The following is a 25,008-nucleotide window of genomic DNA, read 5'->3' on the forward strand; positions in this document are numbered from 1 at the left end:
TTAGAGTCTCTGCTGATGATGTGGTCTCTGCTGATGATATGGCCATAGCTGAATGGTTGGAGAGCCTGCCTGGCAAGCCATAAATGCCTGGTTTGATTCCAGGCCTCAGCAATGTGTCAAAGTGTCCCTGAACAAGACACTTAAAAGAATAGTCCACACAAAAAATACTTATTTTCTATCAATTATTACACACTCCATGAAGCCTTGAATTCATGGAGATTTTTTTGTTTTTGACACATTCCTGAGCACAGACTCAGACATATTGGTTGGATGCATGGCGCATTATAATAGGCTATCGCATTGTAGATTACTAGGCGATAATTCCAATATTCACTATGCACTCCTCATGTTTAAGCCTAACTTAATTATATATTTATGGACTTGTATATAAATTGTACATATTTTTGGACGACTTGTGCATTTAATTTGTCGGCAATGCTTTGCCACGCTTTCTCCCTGGATCCATTTAATGCGGCCGTGTTTCCTTTCTTGCTTATTATACATTTTACTTCCTCGTATGATTCCGGGGAGACGGGACCAAGCCTCAAGACTCTTGAGCTAAAGAGTTTGTGAACCACTGCCATTTAGAACAGTGGTTTTCAACCTTTTTCATGCCAAGGACCCCTAAATTGATATACATTACAGGATTCTGCTTTCATGGTCGACTTTCATGGTCTTTTATAGGAATACGTGAAGCCTGGCTTTACCATCCTGGCTCGACACAGCCTGGCTTGACAAGGTCTAGCTCGACAAAGTCGCTCCTTTTCAGCCTGGCTTGGCGTTCATGGAAGGGAATAAACCAGGCTGTACGGACCAGACTTTGTCAAACCTGGATTTGACTTAAATCCAGGCTTATTTAATTCTCCTTTCGTGTAATAGGCCCCTGGCAGACATTGTGGGAGGACCGTTACAGTGGATGCACAGTATAAGATTGTAGGACAAAACCCTACTGACCCCATGGCCTTTCCTATACCACCACCCTAAATTCCCTTGTTTTCAGTATTCTTTTTTTAAAATGGCATTTTATTTCACTGTAAATAATTTGTTGTTTACCACGTTAATACTTCTATACAATATGACCCCCCCCCCCAATTCTGACACTCATCTTTACATTCCCTCTCGCTTTTAGACTGTAAAATACTGTTTGACAATCCTCAATGGTTTCGAGCCAAAAAAATAATACATCTCTGAACTGCTTTTGACATTAACCCAGACCAGACACTTAAGTCATTTGGAACCGATCCATTAACTGCTCCCAGAGTTAAAGAAAAACATGCTGTCATTATGCCACACATAGTATAGCAACAAACTTCCTCCACGGGATCTGAGACTTGAGCCAACTCTTATTTTTAAATCCCATGTTAAAACCTTTTGGTTCACAGCATTACAGTTTGGCGTACTTAAAATGTGAATTATTAATTATTTGTATGCCATTTTATTTCTCCAATCTTCTCCTTAAATGACTTTTTATGCTTTATGACGTGCATCATCATAATAGGGTGGGTGTTGACCAATTGGTTTCATGTCCTATACTGTAGAACTCATGGGAGATTCACTCAACACCTCCAGGATAGTATAAACTTGTATAGTTAACTCATGATCAACTAGGTCTAGGATTAAAAGTTTCCTTTACTTTGCTTGTTAATGGCATGTTTGGTAGAGTTGGTCACTTAAAGTAAGCTTATGAAAAAGAAACACCTCCACTGTCCAACACAATACAAGGAGCCAAAATGCTTAAAGTGACATTGTACAGAAGAACTTAACTAGTGCACATTTTGTGCAGTGCTTAAATACAACAGCATACACTACTTTTTGTAACTGGTCACTATTCTTTATGGAAAAACTACTGACTGCACATAAAAAACTAAAAAGACAACACAAATCACTTCAACACTTTTCTTTATTTTTCATCTATGTGTTTTCTAGACTCCTCTGGGTGTTTTGAAGTTCATTCCAATAGTTGGCTGGGTGACTTGAAGGTTGGAAAGGCCACCAAAGTCCTAGGACAAAAACATATTCTAGAGTTAACTTACATATACAGTACATCATATGCTGTGGACAATTATGACTAGCATTTAGACAAACAGGGATATTTAATGGTCTCATTTGCATATGAATTCTTTAACTGATTAAATATTAAATTGGACAGAAATTGCTGACGGCCAGACTTTTGACATGATACACACAAAAAACATTTTTCATTTCACCACGCCTTAGTCCTTGCAGAGTTTTAAATGCTAGCCAAGATATGCCTTCTCACAAATGGTTGGCATGTACTGCAATTGCAGAAATAATTCCAACAAATGTGATAAATACACATACATAAACTGCCCACAAAAAGTTTGGAAATGTAACTTCGGTCGATTATTTCTCCCCTTCAATAATACCAATTGGTATAGTATTTTAATAAATCATTTTTATCGTTGATTAGTCACCTTTACAACGAGGAATAACTTGTAAGGATCGTGCAACGTGTAGGTAGCGCCCCCAAAACAATTGCCAAAATCCCCCAATATGCTTCTGTTGGTAATCACTCTCATTTTGAGTGACCTGCCAGCCAGTCACAGGTGTGTGTGGCACCTGAGCATGGGTCTTGCAATGTTGTTGAGTTTGTGTATGCTCCAAGCAACAAAACGAAGAACCAGTGAGAAAGCCAAACAAAATAGTTCCACACTTACCAGCAACTTCAACATCTCCTTGGTGTCAGGATCAACCTCAATGAGCTCCTGGTCTAGAGCAGACACCTGGCAAAACAAGATAAAAGTAGTTTAGCTCGTTTCATAGCCCTCCCATTTGCTACATACAAACATGCCACTTAATTGAGATTGTTCAGGCATCTCAGAGCTTCTCATTAAGTAAAAGCAGCAAACCAAAAAAGGAATAAGATATCAAAGTCTTTCTCCCTATTAATAGTCTCACCACAGCTCATATCATTTTTAGATTAAGCTGCTGGTGCTATAACAAAATGTAACAGCGTGGAGAGAATGTTACTGGTATTTTCCAAATGAATTCTGCAGCTGTTTAACCGTTTGTGGATGCCCAGATATAAATTGCAAGATGCCTTGGAACATCCAAGAAAATGTAGCACTACTCCTAACATGATCACTGGTAAGTGGAGATAAGCAGGTTGGGCTGAAACAGAGGCAGACGGATTAGATACAGACCTCTGGGACGTAGTTATCCCTTCGCTCTCTCTCCTCTTCTTGGAGCTTGATGGAGATGCCGCGCACTGGGCCCCTCTGGATGCGCTTCATCAGATGAGTGACATAACTGAGAGAGACACAAACCAACTACTTATTACACTGACAAAGACATTTCCTCCAGTATTCACCTCTCCATCCTTCTCACTCACAAGGCATCTGTAGCATAGTTTTCTAATGGCTGGTTAGTTTCCTTTCAAAACTCTTTAAATACTACTCTACCATAATGTGGTAATTTGCATTACATTTTTGTTCATATAAAAGTGAGTCAAGACACCAAGATTCGGGTGGGGGGATTTGTTTAATTAACAAGCTGATGATGCAAGTGTGTTTGAGCTACTTTAAAGCCTCTCTGAGGACTGCTGATGGACTGGCAACAGCCTTGGGACCAGGGTATCTGCACACTTTTAAAGTACAAAAGTTATGCCTCTTAAAGGGGAATTTATTACTTTTAATTTTTAACACTGCCCCAGATTAAATTTAATATTACCACTTATACAATTCCAGACATTTGAAGACATTCTAGAGATCCGTGGGAATCTAGGCCTAGAATCGCTGTGATCTTACACACATTTCAGGTATTCCAAATACACAACCATAGTTTGGTCCTATCCAAGCCCGGTTAGCAGACCGCCGCGGCATAAATCTTCTCTGCGCTGTGTGTGTACTCACCCAATAATTAATTCCTCAGAATCAGATATTGTCCTGTAGTTTCATATCCATTTGAAAGTTCTGGCAGAAAACGTGTGTTTAGTAAAATATCTACACTTTTCCACGAGATTCACACAGATGACATTCTCTGTCAGTGACGGGCCAGAACTGAAATGACTGCTGGACTGAACTGAAAACTTCCTTTGGGAACAGTCAATGTTTGGCAAGCACAAACGTATGGGCTACACAATTGACAGGTGCGTTGCGATTGGTAATTAATCACACCACCTGCCAATTGAGTGCCCCATGCATTTGTGCTTCCCAAAGGAAGTTTTGATATGTTCAGTCGTGCACTCATTACGGGCCCCTTGCCCTGGGAGAATGTCATCCGTGTACAGCTCCTGGAAAAGTGGAGATATTTTACTAAAAACAGGTTTTCTGCCAGAACTTTCAAATGGATATGAAACTAGAGGACAATATCTGACTACGGAATTAATTATTGGTTGAGTACACTACACGCGCAGCGCGGTGAAGATTTATGCCGCGGAGATCAGTCTGCTAACCGGCGGGGATAGGAACGATCTATGGGAATCCTGCTTGGGACTGTCAAATAGATGCAACATGTACCTAGTTAACCTTGGAGCAGAGCAAGTATCCTTCTCCTCAAACATGGCACTTGACAAGGCTACTACATTTAAAACCTCGGTGACTAAATTCCAAACCTTCGCTTTGAGGCAGTTTCCTGCTGTCAAATAGAAGGCGCTCCCAAAGTCAAATGAATTCATGCACAAGTCAAACTTTTGAATAACCTTAAGCAAACTGTCTTTAACACTATTGTATAGTGGAGTGTATCATCTGATTCTCTCTCCATGTGTTGAAGCAATTGTATAGACCACCGAAGTCCTGACGTCATTCGTTCATCCCCAGGTTTGCGGAAGTAATTTTTCTATGGAGAATAACATTGGGTCATCTTAGAATCGTCTCATATAAGAATTGTGGTCCAAAAATAAACAAACTGTCCCGGCGATATTGTCAGGGAGGAGGTTCTATATCGTTTATGATAGTCAGTCACTTATGTTTGATACAGTCTGTTTCTGGCGAAAATGTAACTAATTCGGGCGGAAGTAACATTATCGTTTTCTCACCGTCAGTTGATGCTTCATATCCATAAGAGTCAAACCGCCGGGGTCATTTGTTTATTTTTGGAACACAGTTCTTATTTGACGCGATATTCAGAATGGGGGTGGAAAACTGCGAACCAGGTAGACAAACAAAGGATGTGTAAATGACGTCAGACTTCGGTGGTCTATAGTAGACTAGTCTGCCCCAACGCTCCTGATTTCGTGTATAGAGGGGCGGGTGTATAGAGCCGGCGAGAGATTGCGGCTGATCCCATTGGTTCACCGATCTGTCCGTCAACCCCCGCCCCGTTAACACAACATTACGAGCGACGCCCACTGCACTCTGGTTGGTTGGGAAATGAAACACTTACTCATACCCAGTACAGGCTATGGTTGGGCCAGGCTTTTATTTTTTAGCAAAACTAAGCAATAAAAGCCTGGAGATCGAGGCTAATAGTAGACCTATACTAAACAGAGAATATTGCCACAAACCTCCTGTTCAATCAGTGACAGCAATTCAAATTATACTACAGCTACGCTATATTCAGAAGTAGAAGTAAAACAGAGATAGAAAACACATTTACCCAGCAATCTTGTTACGCAGTGGTTTGCTGGGGATGATGGCAATCTCCTCACACACCCTCTTGTTGGTGTGGAAGTCATTTCCAAGCCGGGTGTAATACTTCTCAATAATGACCCTGGCGGCCTTCTTAATGGTCTTGGTCCTGACACGACCCTGAGGGAAAACACATCAGCTGAATCAGGTGGATTCATTAGGCAAAACCATTTAATACTCATCCAATTCTCAATACACCTGGTATATCTGTTTAATGCACACATTGGACAAATGACACATTGGCTAAAATCTAATGGGTATATCTTTCCGGACCTTATTTCCTATAAACCTTGACAAGCAGAGCATGCATACTAGATGCAAACCTTTTTTTTTAAGGGAAATGGTTCTCAAACCTTTAAATTTAAAGGACCCGCATAATTCTACACTGTAGAGTAACTCTAGACTAGAGTGTTCCCTTTAAACACTCAGATGTACAGACTTGTGAGGGTCCATTAGGAACCCTGAAGGTCCCAGGACCCCACTTTGAGAACCACTGCTAGGGGCTACTTATCTGCAGTTCTGCACAAGTTCATTTATCTCATACGGATTCTCATCACTGCTGCTGACAAGCAGGGCAAATCCTTCAGCACAGTTATGTACCATATAATAAAGATCCTATTAACAGCGTTTACTATGTTGGTCCTCAGATGGTGCCATCTGAGGACCAACATGATAACCTAGCCTTGGATCAAGACTGTCATCGGTATAGGAGTCTTGTATCAAGGCTACATGCTAACCAAGAGGCTAACGTTAGTGAACGTCTCAGGAGTTACAAGATACATAATTTAACAGACAGGTCAAGAAACATGTTTCATAAGCCATGCAGGTTGGTGGCCAGATAGTTGACACATACTGTTATTCGCCTCTAAATCGTCAATACAGGTTATGGCTTTCGACGCGTTAATGTGTCAAGTCCGCTTCGGTGGTCCTAATGTTCACCGGTCAAGTTAAATGGGAATAAATAGTGACATTCGGGTAGCCCAAACGCGTCGTTCATAAAGCATGCAGATAAGTAACGCATTATGTGTGCACGCCAATGCTTGTATACGTTGGATGGCCTGCCAGAACTTAGAGATTGAAAAGGATTGCGAAGTGATATGTTTTTAGGGATACCCACCATGTTGGCTTGGACTGGTGGAAGAGAGCACAGGAAGTTGTTGGCGGAAGTTTATAGTGAAAGACGAACAGACATCACCGAATGTAACATCGCCGACTAGCGGTGGAAGTCGGTAACTTTATAATTACTTTAGTATTAACGCCACAGTACTTTTTACTGTCTATGCACAGCCCACAGGTGTTATTAGCTCAGCCTGGCAGTGGTGGAAAAAGTACTCACGTCGTACTTAAGTAAAAGTATCAATACTACAATGTAGAAATACTCTGTTACAAGTAAAAGTCTGGGATTCAAAATTCACTGAGCATTAAAGTACAAAAGCATTGGTATCAAAATGTACTTGAAGTATCAAAAGTAGGACTCATTATGCAGAATGTCCCATTTAACAAGTTTTCAAATTATTATATTTGCACAGTTAAATGGCAGGATCCACATGTATTTCTTCAGAAGTTGACCCACCTTTGTTTTTTTCTAGGGATTATTTAAATATTTATTACAAATGTATAGTAAACATCACAGCAAGCAGTATCAAACTGATTTAGGCTAATGCTTTAAATGTTATAGTTGGTTGCCTAATGAGGATTACGGACTAAAGGTAGTATAGTTTACCCACCTTTTTATTTACCACATCATCATTACTGGATGTTACCATTGGCATGTGAAGAGTCTGGATTCAATCCAGCGACAATGAAAACAGACATGAGGAGGAAGACTTGTGATGCCAGGGCATTTTCTATCTTTATAAACATTTATGACTGCAGCGAGGAGGGACACATTTTAATTAATGTCTTGACTGGAATTAGGGTGAAATTACCCTAGGTGGGGTTGGCGAAAGGGCCTACTCTGTGTGGTTTGCATGTTCTCCCCGTGTCTCTCAGGGTAGTTAATACTCTCACAAAAACATGTAGTAATCCTGGACGCTATATCGCCTCCCCCATGACAGCCGGGGCGCCTGATGGAGGGGAAGGGAACTGGTTGGGATAACGTGTTCCTTCCACGCGCTACGTCCAACCGGGGAAACTCCCCCATCAGGTGACAAGGTGGTCAGTTGGCTCTCATGCATTGAAGGAAGCATGAGCTCGGCCCTGGCCTCCCTAGGCTGGTGAGGGGAGTGTAGCGCCCAGGATCACTTAGAGAATTGGCACCGGGTGAAAAATAAGGGTTACAAAATCACGGGTTAACATTTTTTATAAAGGAATTAGGGTGAAATTTAGGTAAAGAACATTTCAGGCTACTTCAAATATTGGATTACAATTCTACCAGTATTTTAGGAAACTGATTCATTCACTCACTGGTACTGCAGTATAGGTGAAGAATGAGTGACATTATCCCATAAAAAATTACTTTGCTAAATGGATCCAACATTAGAATCAATAACATTTCTATCAATAGAAAATAACGTATCAAAAACATGCACACTCACAGACAAGGTGAAGAGATTTTTGTTTTTTATTTTACATAAAAAAGGGTGCAAACTGGAGTTTCCCTTTAGGTGAGGAGGGAATAAAAAGTGAATTTGTAAGGATCACATGTGACATTTTTCATATGAATCCAAAGAGGAAAAAATAGGCATCTCAGATAAAAAGAACCTTTACCTTTCCACAACTTAAAAACAACAAAAAGATAAACAAACAAAAAAAGCAAAAAAACAAGCTCCATCATACTTGAAGCCCTTGACTAAGTTAACTCATTCAAATACATTTTTGGAAGTAACATTCATATTTCAACACAATATTTATTTACAGTTTAAGGATTTGTATTAATCATAGCTCTGAAAAATGCTGAGGGGAGGGATAAACTCTTGGAGCTGTACAGTTCTGTTGTCCACAATTTGAATGACAGAGAAATCAAAGAATAAATCCTTTATATGGGATCAGACAGAAAAGAGACTACAATGGTGAACCTCTGTACAATTTTACAATTTCAAATAATTTCATCACAATATTGCAGTAAAGTCACCCTAAACCTTTCCCTAAAAAAAAAAAAAAAAAAAAGAAATACAGTAAATCTAAGACGGTACTACAGTACAGCAATAAGGAAAGTGCCAGAGAACCCAAAAAAGACCTAAGCCATAAATTTCCTCCTTGTTTAACTATTTTGCTTTGATTCAAGCTTAATTTACACTCCGATGCACGACCATTTATTGTGCATAAAAGTCTAAATTAGCCATACACTCCTGGATAACACAGGAAACTGGAATACACAAGACCAAAGTCAAACAAAAACAATGAGCACAGAGAAGCAATGTTTTACTTAAGTCAACTATATAAGAAATAAGAACTGAAATGGAATATGCTGTGGTGGTGGTCACAAGATGGTAAACGTCTTATTTTTTACATGAGGACTGGAAGCCCTTGCACTTTATTGATCTAACAGTATTAGCCCCACAGGTGACTAACACCATAATATTCACTACAGAGACTATTGTCATCTCCAGACAAGCCATGCAGATACACACTAAGCCGAGTAATCGTATATCAGTCTGGATGAGGTCTAAAGAGGAAAAAGTAAATACATATCCATCATTTCAACAATAGGCTCAACTGTGACATAACGGATAAAGCAGACCATGGCTATAGGTAAATGGCAAAGATGGCCAGTCACATAAATGAATATATATATATATACGTATATATATATATTACAAAACCGAGGGAAGCCATAAGACAAATATTAAGTTGCAATGTTCCTGCAACACATTCAACACTTTCCATTAAAGAGCACGAACACTTCCCAGCACTGGACTGAACCATCCTATTCTAGGATTTTCAAAATGACAGTGGACACAATAAAATGAAGGACACAAGTTAGAATGAGGTGGTGAAAAACATTCAACTTCAAATTTCCTGGCACAGGTAAAGGCATGGGCTAGTAGTCTTGGGAATGGCATAAGGGAATTCAAGGGAACATTGAAGGCTATTGTCTGGATATCCATCTCACCACACAAGAATACTTAGAATATTCTTAAAAAGCTGGTATGCAGCAGTATGATTGCCGCTGAAGCCTTGCTGGGGAGGACCAGTAGGCAGCAGATGGCACCATTTTCTGTAAAGACAATTTCTTGAACCGAATATATCACACCCATCACTTCTGAGACTTAATTTAAGTAGACCATATAGGCTGAGCCTGAACTAGTTTAACAGCCACTCAAATGTTGTAAATCATGACTGCATGTTTGAGGTACAGTATCTCTTCCCACATGTCAAGATAAAATTGTTTATTCATGTTCACATTGACTATGCCGAAGAACAATTCTGAACACAGCTTTCTGGCTATGTACAGTTCATAACACAATAACACATACATGGTCTCATCACAACAGAAACAGGTTTGGCATACGAAATGGGGGCTTTCACTCGCTTAATCTAGGCTCTACTGTTATCAATAATTTAAGTCTCAAATCAACAAGTAATCTACTCGCCACTCCCCTGAGCAAGTAGGCCTACAGAAAATCCCAACGCTTCAGGGTAATTGGTCATTCTCACCACCTAGTACAAGCATCCAGAAGCACAATCCTCATGTCCAATACAGTCAAGAGGCACTAAGGCATCTTAAAGAAATGAATACCTGTCATTCAAAAAGCCTATTTTCCTATTATTTCCCTAAAATGCCATCTCTGGAATCACCATACTGATAAAGACAAAAGCAAACAAAAGAAAAATCCAATAGATTTTCATATTCAAGTACTTTCAATAAAACAATAACTTAGACCCCGGAGAAACTGACTTGAGTAACCAGGGGTAGAAAAACCAAAAGCTATACAGTGTTAATACACATAACAAGCAGGTTTATTTACTGGTTCACAGAGCCAGTTCGCAACATCTACAACATAGGCATCTCTAATATCTAAGGTGGCTGAGCAGGTGCACAAAAGCCAAATATCCAACACTCCACTGAGAATTGATTCAGAGGTTGAGTGTATGCATGTAGATGGCACAAAAGGATAAAAAAAGAAAAAGATAAAACCCCCAATTTTGTTAGAAAATCCCATCACCAAGCATGAAGGCCTAACATATGAGGGGCAGCTACAATGAGATAAAGTAATGAGCACTCAAGTACAGGATTAGGGAGACAGGGTTCTTGTCAGGGAAATCAAATGTAGTGCAGTCACTGTTTCTAGCTTTTTGTCTTCCTTGCTTTCCCTGTACAACCATGGCTATTTGGAATGAAACACAAAATATAAATTGTAAAGTCACTTAGCAAGAAAACAAAAATGTAATAAAAAAACAAAACATTTGCTCAAAACATTCAAATAAAATTAAGCCACCATGCATGGAATTACCTCTGGGAAGGCGTCAAGAGGATAGGAAAGGTGACATTATCAAGGGTCATTATTTCAAGGCAGTCCTCTACAACGTTAATGTAAAAGAAATTAAAAATAAATCAAATTTAATCAAAAAACTAGTATACACAATACTGTATTCGTGCAGCTTCTGTGACCCAGGATCAGGGCCCAGCTGATTTTTTTTTAAACATTGTGGAATGCATTGCAGCACTGCATTAAGAGGGGCAGAGACATTAACATGATTCTAGATTATTCCACCCAATGTTTCATTTGGCATCATTCTCTGGGGCCATGAACTTCAGTGTTAGAAGTGAGTGAATTAACTGCTCTAGTTTACACCAATGGGGAGAACATGGTGCCAAACATTGGGTGTCATTATGCAGATACTGCAAAATTCCCAACCCTCATCCTGCCACCTTGTCCTACTGGCTATGTGATGTTGTGGTTGGGGGTTAAGGCATTGGACAGTAGTGTAAAGAGACTGTATCCCCAAAGCACATTGCACCATTGTCTCGTTGCTCCAAAGTAATATGCTCCAGCTTCGACTGGTGCAGAATGTATAAAGTCTGTTAGTTGCTGTCACACGATTAAGGTCAAAAACATCTTTTAGAAGAGCTCCAAGTCCACCTAGTTTGGTCAGTTTTATTTTCTTAGTTTAAACTGGTCTCACTTTTAGACTGCTTGTGGTTTCCTTCCCATGGGCTTGACAGATTTATATAAATGTCCCAACGTCATTTGCTTTTCTGTCCATACATTCAGTGTGTATGTTTAAGAATTAATAAGAAAAACAAGGATAAAAATCAAGAGATAAATAGCATAAATAGTATTTTCTTTAGCCAACCTACAAATGTCAAAGTTGTTGCTCAATGAAAATCCACCAGGACCAAAACTCCATGAGTCAAAGACATTGTAATGTATTTTGACACAGTTATGGTTATGGGGAGTGCTGGCAGCTTAGACAGCCTGGTGAAAACACAGAACACATGGTCTCAGCCCATGTCCCAGTGCTATGTCTGACCCCTTTGGAGGAAAAAGTGCAGGGGTCTAGTGACATAATGATACTGTTTTCATGGGATTTTGCACCCTGACATGCTCCCTGGACGTATGTTCAGTGTGTTTAAATGGATACAGGCAGTTACACTCTTGGTTCCTCACATGTTCAGGTTTACATTCACTTCAACACCAGAAATAATGTGGGAGCGTTGTGCCAAAACAAGTTAGCAAAGTATACCAGAGGAAAACTGCACTCCATTGGGGCTTGACATAGGGACAGAGAGATTGCGTTTCTGACTGAGCAGAGGAAAGAACCAAGTAAAACATGGTTTGCAACAGGTGTAGCTGAAGTTCTTTCCAGAGGGAAAAAAAATCTTTTATAATTCCAAGGATAAATGAAAATAAACAGAGAAGGCAAAGAAAAAGTGCAAATGCTTGGTTAAGTATGACAAATACAAATCTTCCTTTTCCTTAGCTAAAAGCCAAGATGTAGGATCCCGATCAGGCCCGTTTGCCTGCTAAATATTCCAAGCATCATGGAGGGAAGGAAAAAAAAAGATTTAATGAGACTCCCATGAAACTCACAGGATTCTAATCAAACGACACATAATACCACATAATTATGCATCTTGTGTACATCCCCATAACCATTTCCATAGGTCCTCCTATCTTTCAGGCATCTCCCTTTTCTTCTGGATTGGACCTTATTGATTTCTGTAATCACAATTCAACTGAGCAAGACACTTTATGTTTCAGGCTGTGAAGGATCATTTATGTCGTGGTGTGTTCTTCTTCCGTTTCCGCTTGAAGAAGCAGCAGCACCTGCAGAGAGTGAGAGAAAGGGGTGAGCTAGCATACAGCCAAAAACTAAACAAAAGACTAGTAAATTGCTTTAATGGTATATTAAACTGTTTTTCTCACAGCCTTCTAAAAGTTTGACAGATATTTCTAAGAATCACAGTAACCACAGCTGCTGTTAGCAAAGCCACCAAGAACAAGATGGCTGCATCGCCATCCACCAGTACTTGTGTTCCAATTTATCTACCACTATTTATGAGCCATCATCATCAATTGTTCCAAAACGTAGTGTATCATATGCACATCCTAGTCGTGCCGGGTGCTTGGCACAATACAAAATACAATGGTGAAGAAAACTACCCGTCCCGTACACGGCATAGTTGCTCCGTTCAAGAATTTCATTACCAATTTTCTGATAATAACTAGTCAGGCATTCAATGGCAACTATCCAGGGTGGGGGTGTTTTTCTTTATCATCAATTGTGAAATGTCAGAGGAGCTCATCTAGTAGCTGTTAAGGACTTTGAAAGCAATTATGCTTGTATGGACAAAACCTGAGTGGTGCAGACAAAGAGCACAGGACATGGTGAGCCTAAATAGCCACTATAAACATACAGAAGACAGGAAAACAGCTATAGACCAAGACATAGGACAGTGACTGGCTATTCTTAAATAAAATTATTTATAGAGACTAATGGTGAACCATGCAACAGAACTAACACATACGCAAAAGTCATTGACTGAATCAAACTTTCCATATTGCTAAATAAACCAATATCACGTGAAGTAAATGAGACTCAGCACAAGTTTGTTAACTTCTACCAAAAACGGATCTTGGGTTGATGGTGACAGCTGCTTAGGAGGAGTTAGGAGTTTTGTACTTTTTTGATCAGAGCTTGTATCATGAATAAATAAATTATACACCAATATAATGGGCTGCACTGAATAAAGTGCTTCAAAAAGGTTGTTTATGTACTGTACAACCTTCATAATCAGGCTTCTGCAATGTACTGATCTGAAGTCTGCATGTTTTCAGTGGGCACTATCTATGGTACTATAGTGAGTGTCCATTGTTAATACTGTATTAACTGCACTGGGGCCCAGCCGAGGCCTGTCCACTCCCTGTCCCATGAGTTTGATGTGGACTAGCAGAGAGGGACTCACCAAAGGTTGAGCATTTTCACGCAGCTACAGAAGAGAGAGGAAAGAGTGTAAAAGAGAAAAGATAGATTAATACAGCTAGACCAAGACGATGGGACTAACCTCATGCCACAAACATACATGCAAAGGTAACTAAATACACACACACACACCCCCCAACAGGGAAACACAGGTGACAAAGACAGAGCAGGTCTACTTAGGAGGAAAGACTGGATCAGCTACTCTACTTCCTGTGTGTGATTATGATTCCATAAGGATCCATTCACAGTTCATGGAGGTCAAGATAACCAATACCTCAAATAAATCAGAGAGAATATATAAATATGGCTAATGTGGAATGTGCTTAAAGCTTACATTTTTTAATTATTTATCTAGATGGAAAGCAGGTACACAGTAGGTCTAGATTAAGTAGATAAACAGCTTAAAAATAACCATTTACAAAACGCATTTAAAGGAAACAATGTTAATCTGCGAATGTAGACAGAAGATAACCAAGATGAAGGAAAAACAAATTTTCCCATGGAATCCTTTCCCCCTCTAGGTCGTCCCTCCATAATATGCAAAACATTAATGAAAAAGGTTTTGGCTACAAGATTAGCATTTTGCGTTACATATTTCAACCATGAACTTGTTTGACAAGGTATCAAAGAGACTGGCAGTACAGGCGCCAATCATCATATCAAACGCCTGTATGAATAGAGGTAAATGGAAGCAAGTGCGTTATCTAAGCAGGACCAGAAATGGGAATAAATTAAAGTGAATTAATCTCATGATGGAGATGCAATGAGGTGGAAATTATATATACGTATTTACATTACATAGGACATTGGTGGGCCCAAACAGACTCTGACTTCATGTCAGTTATATAGATTAAAGGTGCAGTACGTTTTATTTGTTATAAGCGTAAAAAAGCTCTATTCAAGCAATCATTGCTATAGAGAAACAGAAAATGCACTTTCCGGTCAGGACACCATTTTTATCCAATCAGGAGGATACAGGACAAACAATTGAAATGGTAAGCGGTAACCAGTTCCAATTTTGTCTGCGCTTTAAAACTGAAGCTGATAAATGGGTACTCTCCTGATTGGATGAAATTGGCAAGCCACCTGAAAATGGATTTTCAGAGCTGGAGAGACGGGGAGACCCCCGTTATTGAACAAACTCTGTAGCAATGATTGCATATAGAGCTTTAACCTTTTTAAATATCACTTACACTACCTTCAAACATTTCAGTGAAATATGTTGCATTATCAAACTATTTTCTACTAGAATTGCCATAAGAAGAACCAAGCCAAAGTGTATGCCAAATATCATGCAAAACCGGTCAAATTTGATAAACCACTGTTACACATAAAAAGTAACATTGAATAAATACACAAGATCAAACATTTCACTTTCATTTAACATTTTAAAAACTCAATCGATCGGTTAAAACCCTCAATACTTTCTAAAAAATCTGATAAGAGAGAGACACTGGTACAAGTGTGTGGTAGCAGAAATCATATCAAAAAGATAGTGTGGAAGGCTGCCTGCTTAACACCTACAATACAAGCACTTGTACAAGTATTTAGAACTACATGCTATTGCTATTGTTATCTTTTTAACCACTTGACTACCAGCATTCATATTCTGGGGGGAACATTAACCAAAAATAAACAACTTTTGCGTTGTGAGCTTATTTTTGGCGAAGAGAAGAGGTGTAGAGGCCAGAAAAGCGAGTACAGCAAGTACTGAGCCAACCCAGGTCCATCTTACTAAGTCTAGAGGGTTTAAGAGGTTAATCAACCTTAAAATTCAATTAAGAAATTGCTGCAGGAACAGTTTCCAGTCTTGATGAAAAAGCATAGCTTGATCAGAGCACAGCTGATAAGAGGGTGGACAGTCGGATCAGAGTTGAGGGAAAGGGCTGCCAGCCTGCCACAATACCACAGCAAAAAGCTCAATGCAGACAGAGTGTGTGACTTACTTTGCTTCATCAACCACTTCAACTTCTGCCTGAGCTGTGATTGGTGCGTTGGAATGGGCAGCCAATGGATCATCTGCATTCAGCTCCCCATTAGTCGAGCTGACCACCTTGGTGTGACACAGTGAAACATTCCGTCAGACACAGTCCTGCCCACTATTTATGTTTATTGAACATTGACAGGTTGGCCCAAGCCAGTCACCTTTCAACCTAAGTTAAATGCTTTATCAAGGACAGTTTCTTATCAACACGTCATTTAGCTTCAGCAGTACTGAAATTGTGGTTGATAATAAACGGACAGTTTAAATTGGTGGCATATAAATAAAAGATATTAAGGTTTGCCGCTTTGTTCCAACTCGAATGTACCAATTTAATGCAAATTCCATGGACATTCTGCATGGCTTCAGATGGGTTCTCTATCGCCATTAGCAAGTGCTTAACTGGTGCAATTCAAAAATCATGTTTTAACCCATTAAAACCGGGAACGCATCCGTGTAACCACTTTAACCATTATTTTATACTCCAGCTATAAAGAAATAGCAGATATACAAGCCTGCTATTTTCTTTTTTTAATCGTGAACATATTTGCAAATCTTTTAATATATATAAAAATCTATACTAAAATCTTTGCTTCTGGGGATTCTACAAATCTTCTAACAGTTTAAAAAATATATATGTGTTGCTATAATATCAGTGGTTCTTCTGTAGATAGATATATAGATTCAAAGATTCGCACACATTTTCCCAATTTCTTTTCAAAAATAGCAGATCTACAAGCTCATAGCTTGGCAATCGGTGCCGCGCAATGAGCTTGTATATCTGCTATTTTTTTAGCCAAAGAAATTAAAAAAAAGACAGATTCTTTCCCGATCTAAATGGGTTAAATAGTGTGTGCCACATTGTCCCTCTCAGTGATAGATTGCAGCGCTCCAACTGATTGGAGCGCTGCTGCAATATAACAGTGGCCTAACACACATCAGTATAATATAGTTCAACACCTTGGATTCTATTAGATCAGATGTTTCTGCCCATCCTTTTCTTTACATATAACGACAACAGAATATACTGTATATGGATCCTAGGGATGTGCATCTCACCCTTACAGTATATGATGATCCGATACGTACCTACGATACCATTAGGGAGGAAACATGGACAAAATGTAATATCTTGATTTATGCCAAATATTTTTATAACGATGCGATATACAAATATATGGGTTCACATTTGATATTTTATAAGTGCAACAGTGAAAACTAAGCATTCTTCAAAATTTAAGTGTAGCAATAGTGAAAACTAAGATAAATATATTTTTATTTAGATTAGCCAATAACCCTTTTTTCTCCCAATTTAGTCCAATTATTTCCTCCCACTGCTTGCTACTGCTGTTGTACCTACTGGCACACCTGCCAGAGAGGAGCCCCACCGGGAGGACGTAGCGCCTCCGTCCTACTCCTCCAGTTTAACGTCCCCCGTTGACAGGGGCCACCTCTGCCCATAGGAGCGACAAAGATCACACTCCACACCGACCTTCCTTCCCTGAACACGGCCAATTGTGTTCGTATAGACAATCGGCAAGCCGGGTGCACCACAGTGGATTCCAACCCCCCTCGACTATAAGCCTTAAACACTTACTTCCCTTGCCCTAGATGAAGTGCTCTTACTTCGAAGGCCAACTGGAAGTAAAACGCTCACTTTCGTACCACTTGACGAACATGCTACGTTTTGCAATGGTCACGGAAAATCACTCATCATTCAATAAACTAATGGCAGTACTGCTGTAATGAATCCAACATGAGGAACTGACGTAAACAGTACATCTTTTCATACAGAATGCTTTATAAGATGAGGCTAGCGAGCCAACACAACTCATCTAGACGACCTAGGAGGGGAGTATGTAGAGCAGGGCTGTCAAAACGTGACTTGATGAGGCCAGACCAGTTGCACGGACACGCATGTGTGCTTGTGCGCATTCATTTGTCACTGGCTTTGTTTTTCAGCCTGTTGTCTCAGTCACTGCTATAACTACAGTATATCACTTTACAAATTGTTTATTATATTAAGAAGAATAGCTGCTACAATTATTGACTTTATTGGTATTACAGTTGAAGGCTACAAGAAATTTGGTATGAGGTGAAAAAAAACGATGCAATTTGCTTTACACTGTAGAGCAAGCACACAGGGAGGTGAGAGCAATTCGAGACAAGGTTTATTCCAAATGAGTCATGATTATTCTTAAAGTAATGAATGACTTGCAAATTAAATCAGAGAGTTCCACAGCAGCTTATACTAAAGTAGAATTAGCAGTAAAGCTTTAGTCAACTGATTCATAACTTCATCAGATGATTCATGGTATATTAAGATTGATTTAAGAGTCCGCGAATCAATCTAGCATCGATAACGTTAAAACTGGTTTGCAGTTCATATTGGTTCATCTTTACACCCCTAATGGATCCACTACACAAGATTCTAACACCCTACAATCAACTTGTGTTAACTGCGATGACTTCAGAGCATGCATTAAGCCAGCTAAGCAAGGCCACCCTGCCATGCAAAGTGTTTTATTTTTGTACTCCTAAAACTTGCATGCATTTGAAAAAATTATTAGGTTGAACCGATCTATAAGCTCTTAGATCTTGCAATAGTCTAATTGAAAAGCAAATAAAAAAGGTAAAAAACTGTTTTGTCCAAGGGCCATGGAGAGTGGAACCTGTGATTATGACGCCAAAAACAGTGCAACTGTACAGGTTAATGCATCACATATTCAGCACCTGGGAAGTGTGCAGCATATGACATGCATGTGATGATGCACCTTGCCCAGAGAGAAAAAGTATCCTTGCTGTTGGGAAAGGGGTGTGTGGGGGGGGGGGGGGGGGGGGGGGGGGGGCAATAGAGTCAGATCTGTCTCATGAGAACAAATGCACACACTCCACAAAAGCTCCAAAGATCCTGTAAATATCAAATCTAAACATGTAGAGCGTTTTTCTGTCCATTTAATATGGTGCAAATTTCTATATTTTTTTATTAATTGATTTACATGCAAGGAGACCATCTTTTGATATACCGGTACTGTATAAACACGATTTAACATGGTAAATGATAACTTGTCTTTTTTTGTGTGTATTTATTTGTGAACAGTATACCATATTTGGTAGTACTGTTGCATATTACTGGATTGAGTATTTTGGATTCATTGATAAGACAGGAGTGACTCCAGAGAGAAGGGGTAGAGGGTAGAGAGCAGTGGATCAGATGAGTGGTGTATACCTGCACTGAGCCCCCATGCCTGTCCGCTGCCAGGTGGGAGGTCAGATAGGAGGAGTTTGCCTGGCGACTGGGCTGCACCTCCCATGCTCCTCGTCGGTCAGAGGCTGCCGTCTGTTCAAGGGATGGGGGTTGGAAGTGGTAAGGGAGGTAGGGGTGCAATTGGACAGGGAGGGTGATGGAATTGGGAGGAGGTGAGATGGGTGTTTGGGTGAGCAAGCCAAGATGTCATGCAAAGCTGCACGTGAATAAACAAATAATAAAATGCGTCAAAATGAAAGCAAGGCTCAAGCCAAGAAGGTGAACTAATAACTACTGCTGAGCCTGAATCCAATTGAATGTTATGTTTATAAATCTCAAACTTTGGCATCAATGTCCCAATTATACTGCTTTGGGTGCAACCATCCTTTAGCTTTAATGGACCTTTCACCAAGCCCCCCCTCATGTGAGGTCCACCACCATTACTTTCAATGATGTGAAGTCACATTCTTTTTCTCCATATTCATCCTTTAGAGACCTTTTTCAGGCTATCTGTGTAAATTAGCCAAAGTGCTGTATGTGATCACATTCTTCACTTCCTATAAGCTGAGGCCTGTCTTTGCGTCTCTGGATGGAAAATGGAAACCCTTCCTGAACACGACAAAATCATTGAAAAAGGGATCCAACTATTCAAAGGTGATCCTAGTATTACAAATTTCACATTCCTACAATAATTGCCTTCCTCCTCAAACACCGGAAACACTACAGAACCTTACTTTTCCACCATGCCATTTAAAAAGTTGCCTCAAGCTTCTGCCTCAAACCTTTTTTTTTAGGCAGTGCACTGCAGTACTTTAATGCTAATGAAAGCAAAACTCCTTTAGCTGTTTTTGGGGGGGATTTGTCAGTGTAAATTTGCACATAATGTGAAACGTGTCTTCTACATTTAACCCATCCTCACTAATTTAGGAAAAGTGGGCAATTATACTGCAGTTAACACATCGGGTGCCAGCGTTTTATTAAAACATTACTTTGAGTGCCAGAGATCTCACCGTTTGTAACGCTGTGCTGTTTATAGCTGTGAACTCCACTGCGAGCACCCACATGTAAACAATGGATGCGTGCACGACGATCGATGGTCCTGGCTAACGCCTGGAACAATAACATCTCTCACGCGAGTCGCCATTACGGAGTAATCGCCCATCGAAAATGACTTGTTTTCCCCAATGTAAAAAGTTTCGGAGCTGCAGAGGTTTTCATCAAGGAGATAGAACGGGAGCGGACGGGGAGCCATGTTTTTTGGCACGGTTATCCATCTCTCCCTTCCTTCTCAGAGTCACCGTGGGTGATTCCAGAGCTGCGCTAGCCCCCCCCCCCTTGTGGAAAAAAACAAAAAGATTGAAAACACGGTTTTAACAGTGTTCGGCACCTATGCGCTACTCTTTGAAAACACTTTTTACCGTGTTTGGCACCCGATGTGTTAAAGGGTTGTGATTGATATTGCCGCTTTTGAGGCACCGCATAAGTAATTACACTACAAGCAATATAAAATCAAACATGTTACCTCCAAACTTTTCCAAATTAGAATATATTATAGAGTAAATAATTGGGACCTAAGTAAGAACACATTATCATGACAGTGATCCACTAAAAGACAATCCTACATAGAGTCACTTGGCTTCAGCCCTGCATACTATATAAGCTTTGTGGAAACCCCATAATGCTTTCATTAGCAGGTTCAGCCTGAAGGCCACTCAGAGTCTAAATACCCCTTTGTTGATGTCCTGGAATTCATTAATTTATTTAAAGACATGATGCAACAGTTCCTGGGACTTTGTTGAGGGGTTTTGACGGCACCCCTTTTCTGAAACATGGTGAGCCTTTATCACACCTGATTTCTCATTGGCTGGTGCTGCGAAGGGCGGTCTCTGTGAGGCTGGCTCTCTCTCGTGATGGCGGGTGCTCCAGAGTCTATAATGGCAGACCCTATTGGCGTGGGCTGTGTGAGGAAAACGGTACCAACTGATCATTGAGAAGTGAGACATTTTGCTAAAAACATTATTACTCCCGTCTTTAATGTCTCAATAACTGTGGGCTCACTAAGGCGAGCACACTAACGTTATCCTCACTATTTATTATTCTGCCTTTGTTTTGGTACCCATCTCGTCCTTCATACTTTTAGCTAAAAACTCAGTTCCAACTCGAAAACATTTGGCTTGCTTAGGACATGTCGGCTATTATATCTTTTGTACTTTGAGATATTTAACTTTGAATGGCCAAAAAAAATCCCATTAATTTGAAAGGGAAAATGTCACTGAGTGGAGCCAGATGTAGTCATAAAATTGTTGACATGTCCATAAACTCACTACGCCCACAATGTTTTAGACTACAGATATATGTTTACAATATAACGTTGACACAGGTCCACTGATCGTCACATGTAATTCTATACTTTAAGTTGTGACCATCTGTTCAGAACCATGTTCTTCTACACTAATCAAATCCCACTAATTAACTGAGTAAAAATTGAGTACCTCAGCAACAAGTTTTACCTTAGCAACCACCTATTAGAACACTAATACTACTTAACACTACTTAACACTATCAACACCAAGAATACTTAGCAGTATCAACACAACACTGCCAATACTCAACATTATCAATACTTAACACTACCGACATTCTAAACTATTGCATAATGGCTTCCAAGACAGCGAGCCCACACCGTTTCATCAGGAACAGTATTTTCTAGTTAATATATAACAATCTTTTATCCATCTTACTATTTGCCTGCCAACCCAGTCGTAAGTGTAATCAAATGTATATCCTTTCCGCTCAAACAGTTCAGTGAACAGAGTCCTCAGGTATTCGTAGTCTGGCTTTTCAAAGAAATCCAATCGCCTCACGTAGCGCAAGTAAGTGGCCATCTCCTCTGAAACAGCAAGAAAATAATCATGTTAACACTTTATTCGCAACTCTGGACAACATTTATGAAGTGTTGAGGCCGATTCTAAAAATGTCTTCTAAATCATACGTTTTCTGAAAAAAAAATACACATATTCAAAGATTTGCACAAATTTAAGATTTTTCAAAAATAGCAGATCTACAAGCTCATAGCGCTGCACAAAGTGACGCGCCATGAGCTTGAATATCTGCTATTTTTGAATAGCCAAAGTATAAAATAATGGTTAAAGTGGTTAAAATATGAAATGACAGATGCTTTCTTAATGGGTTAAAGCACATGAAGTAAGTTGTATTTCATTTAGACACTTCAGCTCAGGAATAACCAATACCATTTATAAACCATTTACCATGTATTGCATATATAACCATGTATTGTATATATAACCATTTACTGCAATATTAACCATTTACTGTAATGATATTGCATTCAGATTTGGCTGTGATATTACGGATTACCTGCGCAAGCAGGACTACAGATCTGAAATCACAAACCCCCTGAGCAGAGCATGGAATACAGATATAACATGAACATAACACTGAACCTTTAATGCATAATTAAACTACCAGATATCATAGCACAGTCCATAGAACCACAGTACACTGACAGCTGACAACCGGCGCTGACAGCTAAGCACGTAGAATGAACAGTGAACAGAGGCTGCTTAAATGAACCGCCAGAGATGCACTGTGGGAATGAGGGTGTGAGTGAGTTGGCTTGTAACGAATGAGAATGACGTGAGGTTGAACGTACTGACTTGTGGGAGTACGAATGAATTAGATCGTTAGCAAATGAATGGGGGGGTCCGGGGAGAGTGAACATAGCATATAAACATCCTGCCTTCCGTGCCTACAGTACATGAACTATGCTACGCTGAATGCAACATTGCAAAAAGATCGCATTTGCAGGAAACAATTGTCTTGATGTATTAGTTTTGATCCAAGGATCACGGATTGCTGCTATAGAAGCAGCCATGTTATTACTAAGCTGTAAGCCCTGCAAGCCTAAGCCATCGTACCTGGGAAGTTCTCACAAAGGACCTCAACAGGAGTGTTTCTTTTTGTGTCTCCAATTTTCTGGTATCGTTCTTTCAATGTGTCAGCCTGCAGAAGATAAACATAAGGTCATGTAACGAGACTATGCAATCCAATAGAGATAGATCAAAATGACAGTTCTTCTAAGTGATACAATTCTCATGTAGGCATTGACCCTTCCAATAGACCGTTCGCTAAGCCCCACCCCACAATAGCGATAGTCCAATGCCAACTTAACCATTGCTAACCACCATTGACTAGGACTCCCATTCATACCATATAAGACTACGTCAATAATCTACACGATAATCAGCAACATCACTAAAAAGAATAGGAATACCATAACACTATGGTGAAATGCTGCTGCTGTGCAACAGTGATTCCAGGTGCCCAGAGCAAGGGTGGAGGGTGCTTTTTTTTTACCCCTTTCCCCAAGCTCAAATTGCACTGACAGATGCAGGCTGTGGCTGTGTTGTCAAACACGCACACAGCAAGGGCTGTCACGATTAAAACATATAAGTTGATGATTAATTGTCATAAAAACTATTGTGATTAACAATTTAATTGTGTTTTTGACGTTGAACATTGGAACATTTGAATAAAAACTTAATTTATGTTTGTCTTTTAGTTTATCAAAATTGTCACAGGACAGATATGACACATAAACTTGAATATACAAAGAAATTACTGACGCTCATTTGTCTGAGTCTGGTGGCGGAGTGGGCGGAGCTGAGCAAACGTTCTATTCACCATCATAAACCACAGAAAGTACTTCAACACATCACCTGTATTTGAACTCATTTTCAAAGCTTCCCTAGACATGGTCAAACGATATTTACAAAGTCAATGTGTAAGATTGCTAAATATTTACAATTGCACTTCTACATAACTGTAATCAATATCTAAATAGACTGCATACCTTTAGTCCTTGCCAAGGCAGACTACCACGGAGGAAATACATGAACATGTGACCTAAGGCCTCAAGGTCATCTCGTCTGCTTTGCTCTATAAAAAAGAAAAGATTACAATAAATGTATTTTAAATAAGCACTGTAGATAGTGCATTTAAAATAGTAGGTAACAGGCTGAACCACAAAAATCAACATTTCCACCACTGTTCTTTCATCATTGTATCATTAAACAGGTGGCCTGGATTCTGTATAGTTGTATAGTCCAACTGTATAGTTGAACTTATTTTAAGACAGAGTCCATTAAATGTTCCAAAAATATACCTAAAATATGGTCAAATCTGCTCAAACGTAAGCCTGAAGCTGAAACCTGAGAATTTCCCTAATGCATATGGTCTCCAACCATGGTAAATATGCCAGTCTGTGTGTTATGTATCTGGCTCCATGGTCCACTATCTCCCCATGGATAACCAAACAATTTATGCAAGGAGACAAATCCTGGTTTGGAGCTATAATAAAAAATGCACATTGTCTTACCTTTGCCCAAATGTGTATTGATGGACATATATCGGGCGGTTCCGGTCAGGCTTTTGTGTTCGCGGTATGGAATGTGTTTTTTCGTTTCAGGGTCGATGTACTCTTTGGCCAGGCCAAAGTCAATTATGTGGATAATGTTTTCCTTTTTGTTCCCTTGCCGTCCAATGAGAAAGTTTTCAGGTTTTACATCTCTATAAATGAGGTTTTTAGAGTGCACATACTCCATCCTGGAGATCTGTAGTGGGACAATACAGGAAGAGTCAGCAAAAGGATATTATATGCACAACCACATCATTTTTAGACAAGAAATCAAAGTAATTTAACCCAGAAATTTACATTTGTGCAACAGTTGCTGACCGCTACATTATTTCAATATTTTCAAGTTCTTAAAAGCTAAATACCATCACATATTTCATATACATCA

At 39.6% G+C, this 25,008-nt stretch overlaps 2 protein-coding genes across 5 annotated transcripts in view; both read right to left on the reverse strand.

Annotated features, from left to right (window-relative positions):
- Positions 1–1,882: 1,882 nt before the first annotated feature.
- LOC308084116 (small ribosomal subunit protein eS17) lies at positions 1,883–6,741 on the reverse strand. The gene is made up of 5 exons (XM_080426633.1): positions 6,706–6,741; positions 5,557–5,708; positions 3,165–3,270; positions 2,679–2,744; positions 1,883–2,000 (listed from the first exon to the last, which is right to left on the reverse strand). The coding sequence occupies exons 1-5, from the start codon at positions 6,706–6,708 to the stop codon at positions 1,923–1,925; spliced, it is 405 nt and encodes a 134-aa protein (XP_080282759.1). The 5' UTR covers positions 6,709–6,741; the 3' UTR covers positions 1,883–1,922.
- A 1,396-nt stretch (positions 6,742–8,137) lies between these two features.
- The window catches only part of csnk1g1 (casein kinase 1, gamma 1), a 33,493-nt gene continuing 16,622 nt past the window's right edge, over positions 8,138–25,008 (reverse strand). The window contains exons 6-14 of one of the 4 annotated variants that reach the window (XM_080438637.1): positions 24,585–24,819; positions 24,060–24,145; positions 23,125–23,209; positions 21,928–22,076; positions 21,036–21,143; positions 19,169–19,279; positions 15,905–16,011; positions 13,942–13,965; positions 8,138–12,802 (exon numbers count right to left, since the gene is read on the reverse strand). In XM_080438637.1, coding sequence (XP_080294763.1) covers positions 12,748–12,802; positions 13,942–13,965; positions 15,905–16,011; positions 19,169–19,279; positions 21,036–21,143; positions 21,928–22,076; positions 23,125–23,209; positions 24,060–24,145; positions 24,585–24,819 — 960 coding nt within the window. In that variant the 3' untranslated portion in view covers positions 8,138–12,747. The remainder of the gene's footprint in view (positions 12,803–13,941; positions 13,966–15,904; positions 16,012–19,168; positions 19,280–21,035; positions 21,144–21,927; positions 22,077–23,124; positions 23,210–24,059; positions 24,146–24,584; positions 24,820–25,008) is intronic. The other 3 variants (XM_080438639.1, XM_080438638.1, XM_080438640.1) reach the window with 3 other exon arrangements.

Source organism: Gymnoscopelus braueri (genome assembly GCF_963280865.1).
Source record: "Gymnoscopelus braueri genome assembly, chromosome: 1".
NCBI lineage: Eukaryota > Metazoa > Chordata > Actinopteri > Myctophiformes > Myctophidae > Gymnoscopelus > Gymnoscopelus braueri.